The 19,247-nt window shown below is 40.6% G+C and overlaps 1 protein-coding gene across 9 annotated transcripts in view; it reads left to right on the top strand.

Annotated features, from left to right (window-relative positions):
* Positions 1-19,247, top strand: part of TNK2 (tyrosine kinase non receptor 2) — a 325,816-nt gene that overhangs the window by 302,485 nt on the left and 4,084 nt on the right. For 7 of the 9 annotated variants that reach the window (XM_073626447.1, XM_073626446.1, XM_073626448.1 and 4 more), the window contains 4 exons: positions 1,383-1,502; positions 3,435-4,870; positions 14,324-14,419; positions 14,847-14,974. In XM_073626447.1, the coding sequence (XP_073482548.1) occupies positions 1,383-1,502; positions 3,435-4,870; positions 14,324-14,419; positions 14,847-14,974 (1,780 nt within the window). The remainder of the gene's footprint in view (positions 1-1,382; positions 1,503-3,434; positions 4,871-14,323; positions 14,420-14,846; positions 14,975-19,247) is intronic. The other 2 variants (XM_073626442.1, XM_073626443.1) reach the window with 2 other exon arrangements.

The following is a 19,247-nucleotide window of genomic DNA, read 5'->3' on the forward strand; positions in this document are numbered from 1 at the left end:
GTAACAACAGTGCTAAAGTGCTTATACCTTGTGATCTCTGGGTTAGCTTTTAAAACTATCCCCCTGTCTATTTCTATCCTTTTGAATCCTAGGCCAAGACTGTTCTCCAAACCTAACTGAGTTGAAATTAAGGCTTAAACTCTTTTTCTCGATTTCTAAATGCAAGAATTACAGTGGGAGGCTGTGGTATTTGATATTTGAATGACAAGAATGGGACTTCACACCAGGAGAAGAGGGTTTTACTTTCCACTTGGACAGGAAGTTGATTTCCCATATGCAGCCTGTACCTAGGATTCAGTGGGATCCACAGAGAAACTGGCATGGATAGGGGTGTGCTTGTGCACTTAGTTGTGTCCAAACTCACATTGTAATTTTTGGGGCTCATGGAGTGCATCAGAACTAGATCAGAGTAAGTGACAATGATTCCTGCAGGCAGCAGGCGTACTTGCTAACAGGAGATAAGGCTTGTGTAATATGTTTTTTCTTAAGTACATGTACACTTTAAAATTCATAGTTCTATATATGAATTGCTTCTATTAATGTGAATATGTCCTACGTAAGTAGTTACAGGACATGAAATGTGATCTATTCATGTAATGTACAAGCATACATTCCATGCTTCCTTATTTAGGTTAGACAGTCACTATGCAGATCTCCAAAAGGGCTTACACAGAGCAGGTGTAACATTTCTAAATTGTGGGTAGTTACAGATCTTGGTGTTCTCCTGACCTAAGATTTGTGTTAGCTTTGGGTGCATGTGTCCCACTAGGTTATACAACCTCTTGATTCCATATCCGAGATTTCTTATAACCATTATGCATTGGGGTTGATTTACTAAAATTAGAGAGTGCAAAATCTGTTGCAGCTCTACCAATCCGCTTCCAGGTTTTTTTGTCAAAGCTTAATTAAAGTTAGAAGCTGATTGGCTACCATTTACAGCTGTACCAGATTTTGTACTCTTCAGTTTGGTAAATCAACCCAATTGTATGATATGTATATTTCCAGGCATTGTATATTTCCTGTGTCTGCATGTGTCATTACTATAAGATATACTGTATATGTTTCTGTAATCCTATTTTTTAAGGAGACTATTTGCTTTCATCTATTACATGTATTTTTGAATAGTTAATTTCCCGCTTATTGTGCCATACTGATCTGTGCTTTTCATCTCTAGCTTCTTATGATATGATCCTTTACCTGCTAATACAGTGTACTTTTCTCCACAGTGCCAATTAAATTTCCTCTATCCTATTTTAATATATGTGCTTCTCTAATATCTCCCTGATTTACTAAATATTCTTTTTCAAATTGCATTTTGTTTCTCTTTCTGAAATCAACTACCTGCTTTTTTTCTTAATGCTCCGTGGCCTTTCTCCTCCCAGGGGAGCGTCCACCTCGCCCTCCACAACCGGCTGCTCTAGTTAAGAGTAAGTTTAATGGCTCCCTCCTTCGCGCACCCTGTTCCTGTCCGCTCTGTACTTTTCTAGTCCCTCTCTCTCAAGGTACAGAGTGTTTAATCAATGAAATTAACTATTTACTGACATTTGGCTTAACAGTGTGCAGTGGAATGAGTGACTGACTCTTACCATCACTATAGTATTATACTACTTTTTATTACCCCTCAATATTGACAGTTTTGCATTTGGAAAAATACAGTTCTTCTTTGACTATACTGATTGGCACCTTGTTACTTAAGTTAATCTGTTTAAATGCATGAAGTTATTTGTAATGGCAGTCATTATTTAAAGTGCCTCCTGCACACTAAAGTATTTTCTTTACTAGAAGACCATTAAAAGCATCTGAAAACAAGCCCCCATTCATCTCTGTGTCTTTAAGCATTGTGGATAAATTAATTTTAAAGATCACAACACAGACATTTAAATAGCTTTTTTTTTTAGAACAGAATCTTAGAAGCCTTTAAGCATTTTTCCACTTGTTTTCCTATGCCTGACTATGCTGAACATGCAGAATTCCCAATAGTCTATCATATTGCATGCCTGGTGCTTTTAGATTTGCAGTGGTTTTCCTTGTAAGTAATGAGCTGGAAACAGATATGTGATTTTGGGTGGTGCAGGTAGGTCACAATCTCTGGTGATTCCAGAACTGACGAAACTTAGTTGTTTAAAAGCTAAAGGCTCCTTCACAGCACATTTGCTGGAACTGCCTAGGCATCCTTCCCCAAAGCAAAAAACATTGTTTCTTATAGTGTGGTGTGTGCAACAAGAAAAAATACTGCGTGCATTGCTTTTTTCATCGCAGTCTACCACACTGCAACGTCAGTGTTTGAATAACATTTTTTTAAATGTTACTATAATATTTCAAAAAAATTTGCACCATAATAAAAAAAAAAAGGGAAACCGTGTCATGCCCTGGGATTGGTGCATGGGCACTGTTCCTGTTAGCGCCCACCAGTAGCCATACAGTCAGCGTAGCTGTCTGGTAGGAAAAAGCCCTGAATATGAAGAATACATTTGCATTTACATAAAGAAATGGAATACTTTACAAAGTGTAACGTTATGGTTAATGTTATGTTTAACCTAAAAGTGTGCGGTCATGGATATATGCATACAGCTCATGAGATACATGTTGATGCCTTTCAATGGAGAATCACACCAGCACATGCATATAACATGCAACTCTGTTATAAACGCATGCTACATTGCACATATAGCAGCTCATGGGAGCATGTAAAGATACATAGACACATGCATACTTAAATAAAATGTACTATATGTACATTACAGCCTGAATTAATTAATGTACAGACATGTCTAAAACCTTTATCTTAGTTTGTAAATGCTGCTGCGTATTCTGAAAACATAGCAAGATTTAAAAAAATGTCATCAGTTATACATTACCAAATTACCTTTAAAGGAATATGAATGTTGTTTTTGCTGACATCTCCTTCTGAAAATGCTAGCTGCCTGGCTGTCATGGACTTAATTACTTTCTGAGCACTGACCTGAAACCTGCAAATAATGAGTTTTGACTTTGCTGGCTGCATGTATTTTCAGGTCATTGATGTTTGCCTGGCAACTAACAGTTTTGACGGAGGTCAGCAACTACATATTTCTACTTTGCATGGCTTCGTTCTAGTCTGTTGCATATTTATATTTTATACCCTGTAGCCAAAGCAACTTCTCACTTCTACTTGCATAATACTCTTGGAATCGTCTTTCTTGTTAAACATTTCTGTTCTGTTTACATTGAGCTCCTCCAGTTTTCATGGTATAATGTATATGTTTATATACACTGTCAATATTGAAGAGTATTAACTGAACTAAAGTAGTTTTTTTGGTGATTTGATGTTGTGTGCTATTTTTACAATTGAAAAAAAAAAGTTAATTTTGATACTATTATTAAATATTCACAAGGGCACTTTAAAAAAAACCCTAATTGCATTATGCTTATACTTTGTTTATACTCTATCTTAGAATCCAGCTATAATCCTATCAACGGAGAAGACGACTCTATATCATCGGGAATTAAAAGACTGTCTCTCAAAAAAACAACAACATCCAAAGGTCTGAAACTGGTTAAACCATCTGCACGGGTGGCTGGCACCAAAGTGTCTGACCGGCACACACTTGGTATTAAGAGTAGCAGCTTTTCCTCAGGAGATGTTGCCCTGATAGACTTTGGAGAGGACATCAGTCCATTAAGCCCAGGTTTTATTTCTCCTGTAGTGGAACAGACTGCTCCCTCTTTAGCTAAACTGGCAATGGATGCCTTTTCGCTGCTTGATAAAACTCCCCCCCAGAGTCCCTCACGCTCACTTCCTCGGCCTCTTCATCCAACTCCTGTGGTGGACTGGGACACCAAACCCCTCCCAGCCCCTCCAGCTTATGATGAGGTGGCACAGGATGAAGATGATTTTGAAGTATGCACTATAAATAGTCCTGATGTTCTATTGGCCCATAGAGAGAAAATTACAATGACCCATCTTCAGAGGGCTAAAGAAAAAGGTGAAGCTAACTATGGTTATGTCCAGGAAACAGAAAGGGCTCCTGTTCAAATAAAAGTGGAAGACAATCTGTTCCTTCCTCCAAAGGATTCAAAGCATGCAAATATTTCCCAAACATCAGAAATATTTGAGGAACTCCAGCAGGAATGCATGAAGAGGCTAAATGTCCCTCAATCATCTTCACTGGCTTCCACTCCCAGCCCAAGCTCTTCTACTGGAAACTTTGTTACTTCATCTGAAGACAAACCACAGATACCACCACGAATCCCTATACCTCCCAGGCCAATTAGACGTGAGCATGAACGCTGGTCTGGAGAGTTGTCTCCAGCTTTTGGAGCGGAGGAAGTGGGTAGAGCTCCTTTACTGCCTCCAAGGGACCCACTGTCTCAACCCACATCTCGGACTCCTAGCCCTATGACTCTTCAGGTGGGCTCTCCACAGCAGAGGTCTAACCTCTGCTCTCCCTTATGTATAGGCCTTTCTACATCTCCAGGAAAACAAATGCCCACCACTCAGAGTTTTGCTTCAGATCCTAAATATGCTACTCCCAAGGTTATTCAAGCCCAAGGTAAAGATTCTTCAAAAGGTCCTTGCATCTTGCCCATTGTGAAAGACGGTAAGAAGGTTAGCAATACACATTACTACCTTCTTCCTGAGCGACCTCCATACTTGGACAAATATGAGAAATTTCTCAAAGAGGCACGAAGTCCAGAGGAGACCTCAATAAGCAGAAGCATATCTACTGCAACTGTTAGGCCCATGGTGCAACAAACGGACTATAAAGCCAACTTTTCATCTAACAACAGTAACTGTTCATCCAAAAGTGCTGTGAAGACATCCTGTAGCTTGCAAAAAATTGTTTACGATGGCACAGATAATTTTAGACCCTCAGAAAAAATCAGATTGGCAAGTAACCTTTTAATACTTTGTCTTGTTTGAAGTCGTAAAAAGCTATATTCTGCAAGTAGGAATGATGGTGGTGTGTTAACAGAAACCAAAACTTTTGTGCAGATACAGCACATTCTGTTGTTCCTGTAAAAAAAGAATGTTTACTTAAAAATATTGATCTATAAATAAGAGGTAATGAACAGATATTCACAATTGCAGAACAAAATACTACCATGTTCTGTTGGGACTTTAAAGGCAGCTAGATAAGATATGGTGATGATTATTTTTATTACACAAGATTTATATAGCGCCAACAGTTTTCGCAGCGCTTTACAACATGAGGGCAGACAGTACACTTACAATACAAATCAATACAGGAGGGATCAGAGGGCCCTGCTCGTTAGAGCTTACAATCTAGAAGTGGTATAGTATTCTAGCTAGGCTAGTACCAGCTGATTATCCAGAGAGATAAATATCTGAATTTTTATTTGATAACTGGTATTACAGTAGGGTGTTTAGTCCTTCAATGTTAAAAATGAAAAAGGAAAAAAAGAAGTAATCATTTTTGGGGAGTTTACAGATTAGATCAAGCTATCCTGGGAGCGGCTGTTATGGGATTCTACTTTCCGGAAAGTGGTGAGTGGCAGTTGGGGGAAATTGAGAGAGACATGTTTGTCACCTTTGTGGGAGGGAGGAGGCAGCATGTGTACTAATGGGGACCAGCATTGTATCATTCTGGTGTTGGCTGTGAGTGTCATAAGTTCAGGAGGATGGCACTGGATTTTTGTTCTGTGTCTCATAATTGTAGAAATTTAGCTCAGTATCTGGAGCACTGGTAAGACTGCTCTTAGGAAAGCAGGGCCACCCCTACCTGGGGGAACCAAGGTTTGAAATCCTCAGGTAACAAGTCTATTAAGAGCGCCAAGCCAGTGGACAGAGACTTCACACAAATTTTGCTTTGGTTTAGTATTATTATAAATTATATAATTATATTATATATGTTAAACCGCCAACGTGTTTTGGGGGCTTAGGCACTCTCCCTCTACCAGGACCTGAAATTTGCGTGAACTTAGAAACTAGGTTTATGTTAATTATTGTAAGAGATAGACAAAATCTCTGAGCACTGGTGTGGCACTATTACTCAACTTATTACTTGTGGATAAGTTCTCGAGGAGACCAAGAATTCTAATTGCGGAGTGAGGAGGATAAGGGATAGTATTGGGCATGTACAGTGCCTTGAAAAAGTATTCATACCCCATTGACATTTTCCACATTATGTCATATTACAACCAAAAACGTAACTGTATTTTATTGGAATTTCATGTGATAGACCAACACAAAGTGGCACATAATTGTGAAGTGGAAGAAAAATGATAAATGATTTTACACATTTTTTTACAAATATGTGAAAAGTGTGGCTTGCATTTGTATGCAGCCCCCCTGAGTCAATACTTTGTAGAACCACCTTTCACTGCAATTACAGCTGCAAGTCTTTTTGGGTATGTCTCTACCAGCTTTGCTGATCTAGAGAGTGACATTTTTGCCCATTCTTCTTTGCAACATACCTCAAGCTCTGTCAGATTGGATGGAGATCGTCTGTGAACAGCAATTTTCAAGTCTTGCCAAAGATTCTCAATTGGATTTAGGTCTGGACTTTGACTTGTCCATTCTAATACACGAATATGCTTTGATCTAAACCATTCAATTGTAGCTGTGGCTGTATGTTTAGGGTCATTGTCCTGCTGGAAGGTGAACCACCGCCCCAGTCTCAAGTCTTTTGCCGACTCTAACAGGTTTTCTTCTAAGATTACCCTGTATTTGGCTCCATCCATCTTCCCATCAACTCTGACCAGCTTCCAAGTCCCTGCTGAAGAAAAGCATCCCCACAACATGATGCTGCCATCACCATGTTTCCCAGTGGGGATGGGGTGTTCAGGGTGATGTGCAGTGTTAGTTTTTCACCACGCATAGCGATTTGATTTTGGGTCAATTTTGGTCTCATCTGACCAGGGCACCTTCTTTCACATGTTTGCTGTGTCCCCCACATGGCTTCTCACAAACTGCAAACTGGACTTCTTATGGCTTTCTTTCAACAATGGCTTTCTTTTTGCCACTCTTCTGTAAAGCCCAGATTTGTGGAGTGCACGACTATTAGTTGTCCTGTGTACAGATTCTCCCACCTGAGCTGTGGATCTCTGCAGCTCCCCCAGAGTTACCATGGGCCTCTTGGCTGCTTCTCTGATTAATGCTTGCTTTGCCCGGCCTGTCAGTTTAGGTAGATGGTCATGTCTTGGTAGGATTTCAGTTGTGCCATACTCTTTCCATTTTTGAATGATGGATTGAACAGTGCTTCGTGAGATGTTCAAAGCTTGGGATATATATTTATAGCCTAACACTGCTATAAACTTCTCCACAATTTTATCCCTGACCTGTCTGGTGTGTTCCTTGGCCTTCATGATGTGGTTTGTTCACTAATGTTCTCTAACAAACCTCTGAGGGCTTCACAGAACAGCTGTATTTATACTAAAACTAAATTACACACACTTGGACTCTATTTACTAATTAGGTGACTTCTGAAGACAGTTGGTTCCGCTAAATTTTAGTTAGGGGTATCAGAGTAAAGGGGGCTGAATACAAATGCACGCCATGATTTTCAGATATTTATTTGTGAAAAAAAATTGGAAAATCATTTTCTATCTACTTCACAATTATGTGCCACTTTGTGTTGGTCCATCAAATAAAATCCCAATAAAATACATTTACATTTTTGGTTGTACCATGACAAAATGTGGAAAATTTCAATGGGTTTGAATACTTTTTCAAGGCACTGTATGCAGGTGGATCTGTGCTTTACTGTGCATCCATGGGAAAGTGAGGTTTAGAAGGTTTTTTGATGTTGCAGACCTTCAAAGAGTAGTGAAATGTGTATTGACCTCCTTTCTCATCTGTTTCAGCTATAGCTAAGTTGACATAAATCCTGTATATCTCTCTTCTTAATTTTTTTTTTTTTGTGCTAAGTGAGCATCTGCATATGGTGATTGTACACCAGCCACTCAACTGCAGCCCAACTCCTCCTGTGTTACTAGTAGCCTCTATTCCCGAGAGATAAACCACTAGTGACACAAGTTTGATTGTTGTTTTTTACAGAAAGTATTGGTCAGTTGCAAATATGCCTCTACTGTTGTCATGTGGTATGTCAAAGGTTATTCTGCCTTTTTAAAATGTAAAAATCTACATTTCCACAACTTATTGCATCCTTGGCTGTTAATAATGTACACTCTCACTGACTAAGTATACATGTCATGGCCTAAAAAGAGCCTAAGGTGATGAAGTTGTGTTTGCGAATACATATACATCTGTTTCTTTGGGTCTGTGAAGTCCAGAGCCCTTTGAATTCCAGTCCCAGGCTATAAACAACTTCTGACCCTTCCCTGCCATTTGTCTGTCAAATGCTGTAGCCTCTACAGGCTGTGAGGGTCTAGTATTTGACAGTTAAATGGCAGGGAGTTTGCAGGCAGAGTGTAGAATCTAAAGCTCGGTGGACAGCCTTGACCTGGAAACCGGAGGTCCCAAAGAGTCCCAGGAATTGGTTTAAAAACTGAAATAGGTTCTGTCAGGCAGTAAAAGGTGTCTGTACTTCAGAATTGTTATTACCTAAGAATCTTTTTAGGTTCTAACAGGTTCACTAGACTAGTTGTGCTATACCAAGATCTGAGAAAGAGCATTGGTGGAAAGCTGTCTGCCGTCTTTTTTAGGAAAGCTTTCTGCAGTCACTAAAAAAAAAAAAAAAAAAAAACAGATCTGGGGGGCATGCCCTAAAAATGTGTTTACATTCAACATGGTGCATAAAACCACAAACAGAACAAAATAGATTACGGCGCACACATGCAATAATGACATTTAAATCCTGCAAGGCTATTTAACCACTTCAGCCCCGGAAGGATTTACCCCCTTCCCGACCAGAGCATTTTTTGTGATTCGGCACTGCATCGCTTTAGCTGACAATTGCACGGTCGTGCAACGGTGTACCCAAACAAAATTGATGTCCCTTTTTCCCACAAATAGAGCTTTCTTTTGGTGGTATTTGATCACCTCTGCGGTTTTTATTTTTTGCGCTATAAACAAAAGAAGACCGACAATTTTGCAAAAAAAAAAAAAAAGCAGTATTTTTTACTCTTTGCTATAATAAATATCCCCAAAAAATATATAAAAAATGTCTTCCACAGTTTAGGCTGAAACGTATTCTTCTACATATTTTTGGTAAAAAAAAATCGCAATAAGTGTATATTGAATGGTTTGTGCAAAAGTTATAGCGTCTACAAAATAGGGGATAGATTTATGGCATTTTTATTTATTTATTTATTTTTTAATAGTAATGGGGGCGATTTGTGATTTTTATCGGGACCGCGACATTATGGTGGACAGATTGGACACTGTTGACACTATTTTGGGACCAATGACATTTATATAGCGGTCAATGATATAAAAATGCACTGATTACTGTGTAAATGACACTGGCAGGGAAGGGGTTAAACACTAGGGGGCGATCAAGGGGTTAGATGTGTTCCCTCAGCGTGTTCTAACTGTAGGGGGATGGGCTCACTAGAACATGACAACGATCACTGCTCCCCGTTCGAGCCTCTCCTTAACGCAGTCGCGGGCCGCCAGCGAACATCGAGTTTGCGGGACCCGCGAGCATGCTCCCGCGGCCCGCACGCCCGCTAGGCAGCAAATTCAAAGGGACGTACAGGTAGTTTTGCCATTCTGCTGAGGTAAATCGGCGTGCGGTGGTCGGCAAGTGGTTAAAACTGAACATTTTAAAAAATATGGGGATTTGGTTACACCATATGGCCATATAGTGCTAAGCCCACTGCTGCGTCAAAGTACCCCATTATCAGTGGGTCCTACACTATAGAATGAAAGGTCCTGCATCTCAACCATGCGAGACAAACTCCTCTTTATGGGAGAACTATAAGGACTCCTCCTATAACAGCTTCCTCGGGAGGAAGCTGAGAGGAGACATTGCTGGAAGTGGCAGCAGAGGAGCGGAGTGAGTTGCTGAGTCAATGGTCCTGGATTGAGTGTAGTCTTCAGTGTTTGAGTATATCTGTGCAATTATCCATCCAGAGCTTATCCTTATGATCTTCTATGCAAGCAAAGGCCTTGGCTGGGCTATAGCCACATGCCTGGTTTTGCTTGCCATCTGGTAAGTAAGTTTTTCTTAAGGTGGTGGCACACTTATTGAACAAACTCACTGTGGTGTTAATATTAGAAGAATTGTTGATTACCATTCCACACTTCTTGCCATATGAGAGATGTTTTTCATTTCTACAATCAACTATTTGTTAATTGGACTTTATTAGCGCGGCTTCTTCTTTTCTATGTTTTTTTGTGCGTATCTCACATTGAGTTGCTGCTTATTGGAATTTGATTTTAACAATTAATTTTTATTGTTACATTAGTGCAGTTTTTTCCCCTTTTATATAGTTTTTCATGAGTGCCCTAGCAGAATAGACATCTGCTCTTCAGTTTGGCAGGGAAAAGTCTAACAAAATTTTGCTAGCAATACAGATTTTCAGCATTTTTCTTCAATCACTGCTCCTCTCTACATAGCTGCTAGACCTGTTTTTTTAGATTGAAGCTATCCAGGGCAGCCATCCTCAGCCTAGCTTTTGAATTGTTGCATCTGGACCATGCAGGACTGGACATAACAGGGCTAATCTTTGGTTCATTTTTGCTGGCAGCCTACAGTTATTGTGCATACCACTGGATATTGGACCCTCACTTGCTATCAGCTGTTGGGTTTTGTGAGTACCTGAGAACTTGCCTTCATACCCTGAGCCTCACACTGCTTAATCGCTATGGAGTCACAATGTGGCTGATTCTAGGATCTTGGGGGGAGTGGGGGGGGCGGGGGTTGGGATTGGGAGGTTCAATATGACAAGATGCTCCCAGCTCACACACTGCTGACTCAGATGCTAGCTCCATTGGGTATGGCTGGCTCTTCTGCCCTTTTATGTGGGGTCTTTTTATGGTCATGCATAATTATAGGGTCCAAATCACCAAGTTATTTGCTGACTTTGACTGCAGAGGCCACAAGTGAGCTCCTGCACTTTCCCCTACAGATTCTCTATCTGATCTGTCTGCAGCTTCTGAGCGATCAGTTGCTAATACTCTGTCTAATTCTGTGTCAGTCCAGTCCCTACTCGAGGAGTTAGCCTCCGAGGGGTCACAGTCTTCTGCTATCTCTCCTAAATTAAAATATACCTTTTTGGCTCTTATTGAGTCAGTGTGTACCACACATAAACTGGAGGATTGGCTTGTTGCTTCTGTCAGTGCTGTTCTCAATCTGTGGGTCATTTAGAGACCCTAACCTAAGTGAGTGAAGACTTTCCTGGTGCACCCACTGTTCCAAGTCTTTCGCTATGGAGATTGCCTAACAAGCTGTTGCCCCCCCAAGTACTTGTTAACTGTGTGTCAGTTTGATGCAGACTGTGTTAAAAAGGGGCAGTATATCCTTTATGAAGGGACCACCATATGGGTGAAGGATGCACCTGTCTTTAAAGATGCAACCAATAAGCTGTTTGAAGCTCTAGAGCTCTGTTCTCACTCTGGCATGCAGCACACAGAAACAGAGATGAAGCTGCCAATCATGGGATGTGTGCTGGAGATCCCTTCCCTGTCACCTTTTTTTCTTGGTGTCAGGAAAACTTGTCAGATACGATATATGCTGATAGCAGAGGAATGAAGCAGCAAGCACAACACTGGTGGGCACAGAAAATGCTGCCGCGGCTTTCTGTGTGAGGGACCAATGTCCCTCTGACAGAAGCCGGTGATCGGCTTTTCTTTCCCCTCATGCTGACAGTGTTAGGGGAAAAAAATACAGATTACCAAGCTTCTGTTTACATCACATGATCAGCCATCATTGGCTAACTGCTGGTCATGTGGTAAGGGGCCGGGATCGACGAGCGTGCCACGCGCGACCCGCAGGCAGCGATTGCTCGGGAGGACGTCCATGGATGCCCTCCCGGCAATTAAGGCCCGTGCTGCAGCCATCTTTCGGCTATAGCGTGGGCGGCCATTAGTTAAAGTATTTTCCTGCCAAAATAATTTTAGTTGAGTTTTGAATAGACTGGAGGAAGATTAGAACCTTTGTCATGTTTTTCTTTTATTTCTTATCACATCACTCTTCATTCAGACAGTTTTTGGAGTAGCGTGGAACTGCATGCAGGCAGTCTATATAAATCAATGGGAGATGCAGCGGCTGTACATACTCACCTGGACAGCAGAGTTTGACATGTATGCAACACTAAAGCAGGCCATAGATTATGTGATTTTCTTTCATATCACTTGATTCCCCCATCAACACAGTCAGTGTTGATGGGGAGATCGCTCCTGTGAAGCCATTGTGTTCTCCTCCGGACGGGGGGCTCTGAATGCCTGGAGAAGTTAGTGATTACTACTAGTGACTTTATCCGCTAACAATAATCTCATATGATTAAAATTCAAAAAGCGCAGCGCTAAATATGAGCCATAATAAATGTGCATTCAAATATATGAATGATAATGATAGCATAAACTGATGATAAAATACAATGTGCAAATGAGCAAGTGAAACTGAACAAACATATATGCTTAAATGTGCATGAGAGGTAAAGATACCATACATCGATGAATAAAGTGCATAGTGCCAAAAAGTGGAAAACAAAGTCCAAAAAAAATGTAAAAATATATATACAAAAGTCCACATGTAAGAACTATGAGTGTAGAGCAGCCACTGTGTATCAAGACAGTCCAAATGAAAAAGTTGGGAATAGAATCAACTCAGTGAAGGTGAAAGTTATCCAATGGCCACATTAATTGCATGCTAAACACCCAACATGCTCGTTGTACCCAAATCAATCGATGGATCAACTTGGATACATTGAACCTACCCATAGATAGTTCAAGCCAAGATTCGATCCATCTATAGCCGGCTTAAGACCTCTGTAATGCCACGTCTGCAATGTATACCAAACTTACACCAAAAAAAAAAAAAAAGAAATGATAGGACTTTACTGGCACAAAAAAACGGGACACATTTATCTGAAATCATATACAAATTTGTTATTACACATTACGTAACAAAATCACATAGCGACCTGTAAGTCATAAAAACATATCTGTATAGAATGGTAAGTGAGTACCAGCTGTGACGTATCTCTTACTGTAACACAATCATTCTTGATTGTTCTTCATGCTATATACATTTATGTTCATTTGTGGAGATAAGTCACCATAGGATCAACGTGTTTATCATTTTGCTTCTTTAGGATTCATAGAGGAAAGTTGCAGGGGCAACTAGAGTTTGCAGTTGTGTCTGACATATAGGGAACTCCCTGGGTGGGCACTGAGACACAGACAAAGTGGGCAAAGGGCAGGCGACATCCAGGAACAAGGGTGACTATAAAAATCACATGCCCAAAATCCAGATTTCTCAGTCCAGGTATGCAGGGATGTGTGCATGGCCCCACTGTCTGCATATCTGTCAAACTTGGCTGTGCGGGTGAGTCCGAACAGCCATTGTGTCTCCACTCGCCTATATGGGCTGCCTGCGCGGAGCTCCTCACTATTTAAAAAAGATAAACAAACAGCTGTACAGGGCTCAGCATCCATGTGAATGATGCCTAAAAGTAAAATCTTTTACAACAGACAAGATGAGTTAATTAACGTCTATTAGTGATATAGACAGAAATACAGAGCTGATAAGAGTACTAACCTTTCTCTAACAATTTGTATTTGTCTGTTATTGTTGTAGATTTACATGCATTCCTGTCTGGTGAAACCATTGTCAATGTATCAGTAAGTGAGGGGAAATCTCTCTAATGGAGCACCAGATAGCAGCAGAAATCCACAATCCACAGTAGAAAAAAACACAAGTTTTGAACTGGCATACAATTCAATGTTTTCCATACAAGGGTAATATCTTTTAACAAGAACCAGCCCTTGATTGGGCCTAAACAAGAATCTGTATATTCAGAAATGTATTTGCCAGTTTTTTAGCTTTACTTACATGTGTCTGCATCTGACGCTTGTGTAAGGAAGGCAGAGCTCGCCCCAATTCTGATATTTGCTGCAATGTCAGCTGTCTGATATCTTACATTGCACACTCAGGAGCTGGAAAACTGTATCTAAAGTAAGGCACTTGGTACTGCAGCAGCTGTCAGATTTCTGGTGATGCAGCCAGTAAACCTAAGCAAGGTGATAATTCTCTCATAAGTTATTCTTATGATTTATTACTGAGTATTGCTAATCAAGCCTAAGCCCAGTGGTAAAGTATGATGGGGTAATGCGGTATGTGGCAAGACTGTTCTTGGGAAGGACATATCTCCTTGTACTTTATTAATTACAATATTTATGCTTTTCATTTGTTGATTTGAACACTTTATCATGTATCTTATTGATAACATGAGAATTGTTTCCTTTTCTCAGGTTCAGGAAATGGTTCATGGGGTTACTACAGAGGAGTGCCAGGCAGCATTACAAAACCATGGCTGGAATGTCCAAAAAGCTATCCAATACCTTAAAGTATGATCTCACTTTGTTTTATTTGTCCATATTTGACAGCATCTGGTGCTCTAAAATTGTTTTGTTTGTATATATGTATATATAGAGTTGGCCATTAGATGGCAGCCTTTTTTATAACATTAGTCCACTCAGAACATCTGCAAAAATCTAGAGTAAATGCTCCACCTTGTGGTGGCATTGCTGTACTGTCATGCCTAACCAATGTTTTGTACTGTGATAATGAACTTATTCCACAATAAGTGTTCTTGGTGGGATATTGTGGTTTGAAACACGTGAGTGCTCTGTTTTTACAATGTAAAACATTGTTTCTTTACAAGATCTATTTTTTTGTTTCTGTGAGCTGCTGGCCTTCTAAAATGTTTTGTTTTTTTATCATTTGTTTTGTTATTTCATCTGTAAATCACACTACATTCTGTTTTTACTATAGGTTGAGCAACTGTTTTGTTTGGGACTGAAGACTCGTACGGAGTGCCACAAAGTGCTGGAGACATTTGACTGGAACCTGGAGACTGCTAGTTCTCACCTTCTAGAATCATACAGTGGCTCCCAGCAAAAGTATGATATTTGCTCTCCTCTCATATTTTTAGTTAAAGTGTATGTAAACACAAAATGTATTTTTCAGTATCATGCCTTACTGTGTACAGTGGTCTTAAGCAAAGTATTTTTTGTGTATCTGTTTCTTACGTGGAGATTCTGCCAGTAACAGCACCTTATGTTGCAGGCTAACAACACTGTGCTGCTTCAGCTGGCTGTATGGCTGCCTACAAGGTATATGCCTGCCACACACAGATAGGCTGGCCAATTGAAGCAGAGCACACAGCAAGTTGACAACACTTGTGCTGGCAGTTGCAAGGCATGAACTTAATGTAGAACTCCAGCCTCAACCTAACTGATCTAAAAAAAAAAAAGCTCCTTTCCTCTCCTAACAAAAAAAAGATTTATATACTTACCTATTCTAAGCTGGCTTGGGTCCAGTCATGTGATCCCCTGTGTCAGCCAGCGGTGGCTGCAGAGGAGAAGCAAGAGTGCTCAACAACATCTGGGAATGCCTAGGAGTGGGTACATCACCCATAGGTTCCCATGTCCCAGCCGCTGTCAGCATTCCCTCCTCTCCCCTGCAGCTACTGTAGACACGGGGGGGCGGATCACGTGACTGGACTGGAGCAGGCTGAAAATAGGTAATATACATTCTTTTTACACTGGTTAGTTTGCATTGATTTGTTTAAGACTAGTTTAGGTTTAGGCTGAAGTGCTACTTTAAAGCGGAGTTCCACACAAAAATAGAATGTCTGCTTTTCGGACCCCCCCGGTGTCACATTTGGCACCTTTCAGGGGGGAGGGGGGTGCAGATACCTGTCTAAGACAGGTATTTGCACCCACTTCCTGGCATAGACTCCCATGGGAGTCTACGCCTCTTCCCGTCCCTCCACGCTGTTTCCTGGGAAACACACAGGTCCCAGGAGATAGCGGGGACCAGTTACGATGCGCAGTGTGACTTATGCATGCGCAGTAGGGAACCAGGAAGTGAAGCCGCAACGCTTCACTTCCTGATTCCCTCACCTAGGATGGCGGCGGCAGCAGCCGAGAGTCGAGCAAGTGATCGGCTTCCGACATCGCTGGACCCTGGGAAAGGTAAGTGTCCATTTATTAAAAGTCAGCAGCTGCAGTATTTGTAGCTGCTGGCTTTTAATATTTTTTTTTTAGGTGGACTCCCGCTTTAAGCTGTCCAAACATTAGTAGTTTTTCACTCAATCATACAAAAATTCTCAGTACATTTGAAGACTTGGCAATTGTCATTCGACTTTGGAATGAATGGACTTTCCCCAACCAAAACCACATACACTGTTAGAAATTTGGTCGCTTCTGAAAATGTTTCCATCCTGCTCCTTTGAATCTTCTAGTCACCACAGTTGAAAACAAACATTGATTTGACCCCACTAATGAATAGAAAATCGAACAAATGCTCTTAAATTTTCAAACAAAATTCTAATAGTATACGGCTAGCTTTAGGGTTGTCCGCCTACAGCAGGAAGTGCTTTTACTGGCAGGATCTCCAGCAAAGAAACTTTGCCACAGATTCACAAAATATTATTTGCTCAAAACTGTCAGGCATGTTGCCAAATATAATGAAAATGAGAGTTTACATACAATGGGGAAAATGATTATTTGATTAATGCAGATTTTGTAAGTTTGCTCATTTACAAAGAAATTAAGGGTCTATAATATTTTATCATAGGTGCGTTTTAAATGATAGAGACAGAATAGCAACCAAACAGCCAGAAAAAAACACATGATACAAATGTTATAAATTGAGTTGCAGTTCAGTGTAGTAAAATAAGTATTTGATCCCCTACCAACCAACAATAATTCTGCCTCCCGCATATTGGTTACAGTATGTGCTCATGTGGTACAGATTAGTCCTGTCAATTTAGGAAAGGTGCTCCTAACAACAACTCGTTATATAAAACTATATATTATAAAAATATATATATATATAACTCATGTATAAAAGACACCTGTCCACAGAATCTCTTTGTTCCATTCAAACCTCACTATCATGGGCAAGACCAAAAGAGCTGTCAAAGGATGTCAGGGACAAGATTGTAGACCTACACAAGGCTGGAATGGGCTACAAGACCATCAGCAAGAAGCTTGGTGAGAAGGAGACAACTGTAGGAGCGATTATTTGCAAATGGAAGAAACACAAAATAACTTTCAATTGCCCTCAGTCTGAATCTGCATGAAAGATTTCACCTCATGGGGTAAGGATGATCATGAGAAAAGTGGGGGATCAGCCCAGAACTACATGGGAGGAGCCTGTGAATGATCTTAATGCAGTTGGGACCACAGTCACCAAACAAACCATTGGTTACACAACACATCACCATGGATTAAACACCTGCAGCACCTGCAAGTTCCCCCTCTTCAAGAAGGCACATGTACAGGCATGTCTGAAGTTTGGCAATGAACATCTAAATGATTCAGAGAAGGATTGGGAGAAAGTGCTGTGGTCAGTTGAGACCAAAATTGAGCTCTTTGGCATTAACCTGACTCGCTGTGTTTGGAGGAAGAACAATGCTGACTATGACCTTAAGAACACCATCCTTACAGTTAAGCACGGAGGTGGAAACATTATGCTTTGGGGCTGTTTCTCTACAAAAGGTACAGGCCAACTGTGCCGCATTGAGGGGCCAATGAACGGGCCATGCATTGTAAAATCTTGGATGAGAACCTTCTTCCTTCAGCCAGAACACTGAAGATGGGTTGCGGGTGGAACATCCAGCATGGCAATGACCCAAAACATACCCCCAAGACAACAAAGGAGTGGCTCAAGAAGAAGCACATTAAGGTCATGGAGTGGCCTAGCCAGTCTCCAGACCTTAATCCTATAGAAAATTGATGGAGGAAGCTAAAACTTCGAGTTGCCAAGAGACAGCCAAGAAACCTTAAAGTAGGTGTAAACTCTGTCCTATACCCAGTGAAAACATCCTTAGATGATACACAGAGATGAAACAAATATCCCTACATAAGTTTTACATGCATACCCGCTGTCTTCAGCTTTATATATTCTTTAGACAGTGCACATTGTGTTAGAGATCCACTCCCTGTTCAGCACTGGGAGTGGATTCTTGGCATACAGCCAAGACAGCTGATTGGAGGAAAGGCACACACCCCCACTCCATATAGGCAGAGACTTGCAGAGCTGTGCTGTGACAAGTCAAGCTCTCTGTTAATCTATTTATAGCAACCTCCCTGAAACAAATTTCAGGCTGGTTTTATCTTGGTTGACAGAGAACTTGTCAGAAATTATCATGCTGATAACAGAGCAATGAAACAGCAGAGACACATGAGACTCAGGGCTTTAGAGAGAGATAAGAAAATTTCTCTCTTAGGTATATCTCTCTTAATATCTTAGGTCAAATTTCATGAATCGGGTTTACATCCGCTTTAAAGATTTAGAGATCTGTAAAGAAGAGTGGACCAAAATTCCTCCTGAGATGTGTGCAAACCTGGTCAGCAACTACAAGAAACATCTTGCCTCTGTGTTTGCCAACAAGGGTTTCTCCACCAAGTACAATTCATGTTTTGCTTGGGGATCAAATACTTATTTTACTCATTGAATTGCAACTCAGTTTATAACATTTGTATCATGTGTTTTTTCTGGATTTTTGGTACACCTATGATAAAAAAAATATATATATATTCATTTCTTTGTAAGTGGGCAAACTTAAAAAATCTGCAGGGGATCAAATAATTATTTTCCCCACTGTATGCTTTAAAAGAAAGCATACAGGTTATATGTGAAACTATTTTTGGACAGAATTTAATCTGTTTTTAGCCCTTTCTGAAAGTGCAATAAGGAGTATGGTTAAGACAGAGTGCATTGGGGCTGGTGGTTTTTTGGTTGGGGGGGGGGGGGGGGGGGGGGGCAGCAAAACATTCATGCTATGCGTGAATCTATCCAATGCATATAGGGGGTGGCCTGGAAAGAGGAGGTGGCGCCCGGGCACCCCTAATGGACGGGCTACCCCTTCAAGAGTGTCCTAGATTTTATATCACTTTGAAATATGCACGATAGTGACTTCTACACTAGATTGATTGCTTTAGGTCACATCACTTTGTGTAGTACTATTTTCTTTATTGAATAACACAAAGCAATGGTTAAAGTAGCATTTCAAATGAGACCTAGTTTCATTGAAACATGATGATTTTATTTGCTACCTTAGTGTAACCCAGATATGGTACACTCAAATAAGCCATGGCCTGACTGAGTGAAATAAACTTCAAGTGGGTCATAACAAATGTGAGGGCTGCACCTACTACAGAA

This window comes from Aquarana catesbeiana, linkage group LG04, assembly GCF_042186555.1.
Source record: "Aquarana catesbeiana isolate 2022-GZ linkage group LG04, ASM4218655v1, whole genome shotgun sequence".
NCBI classification, from domain to species: Eukaryota; Metazoa; Chordata; class Amphibia; order Anura; family Ranidae; genus Aquarana; species Aquarana catesbeiana.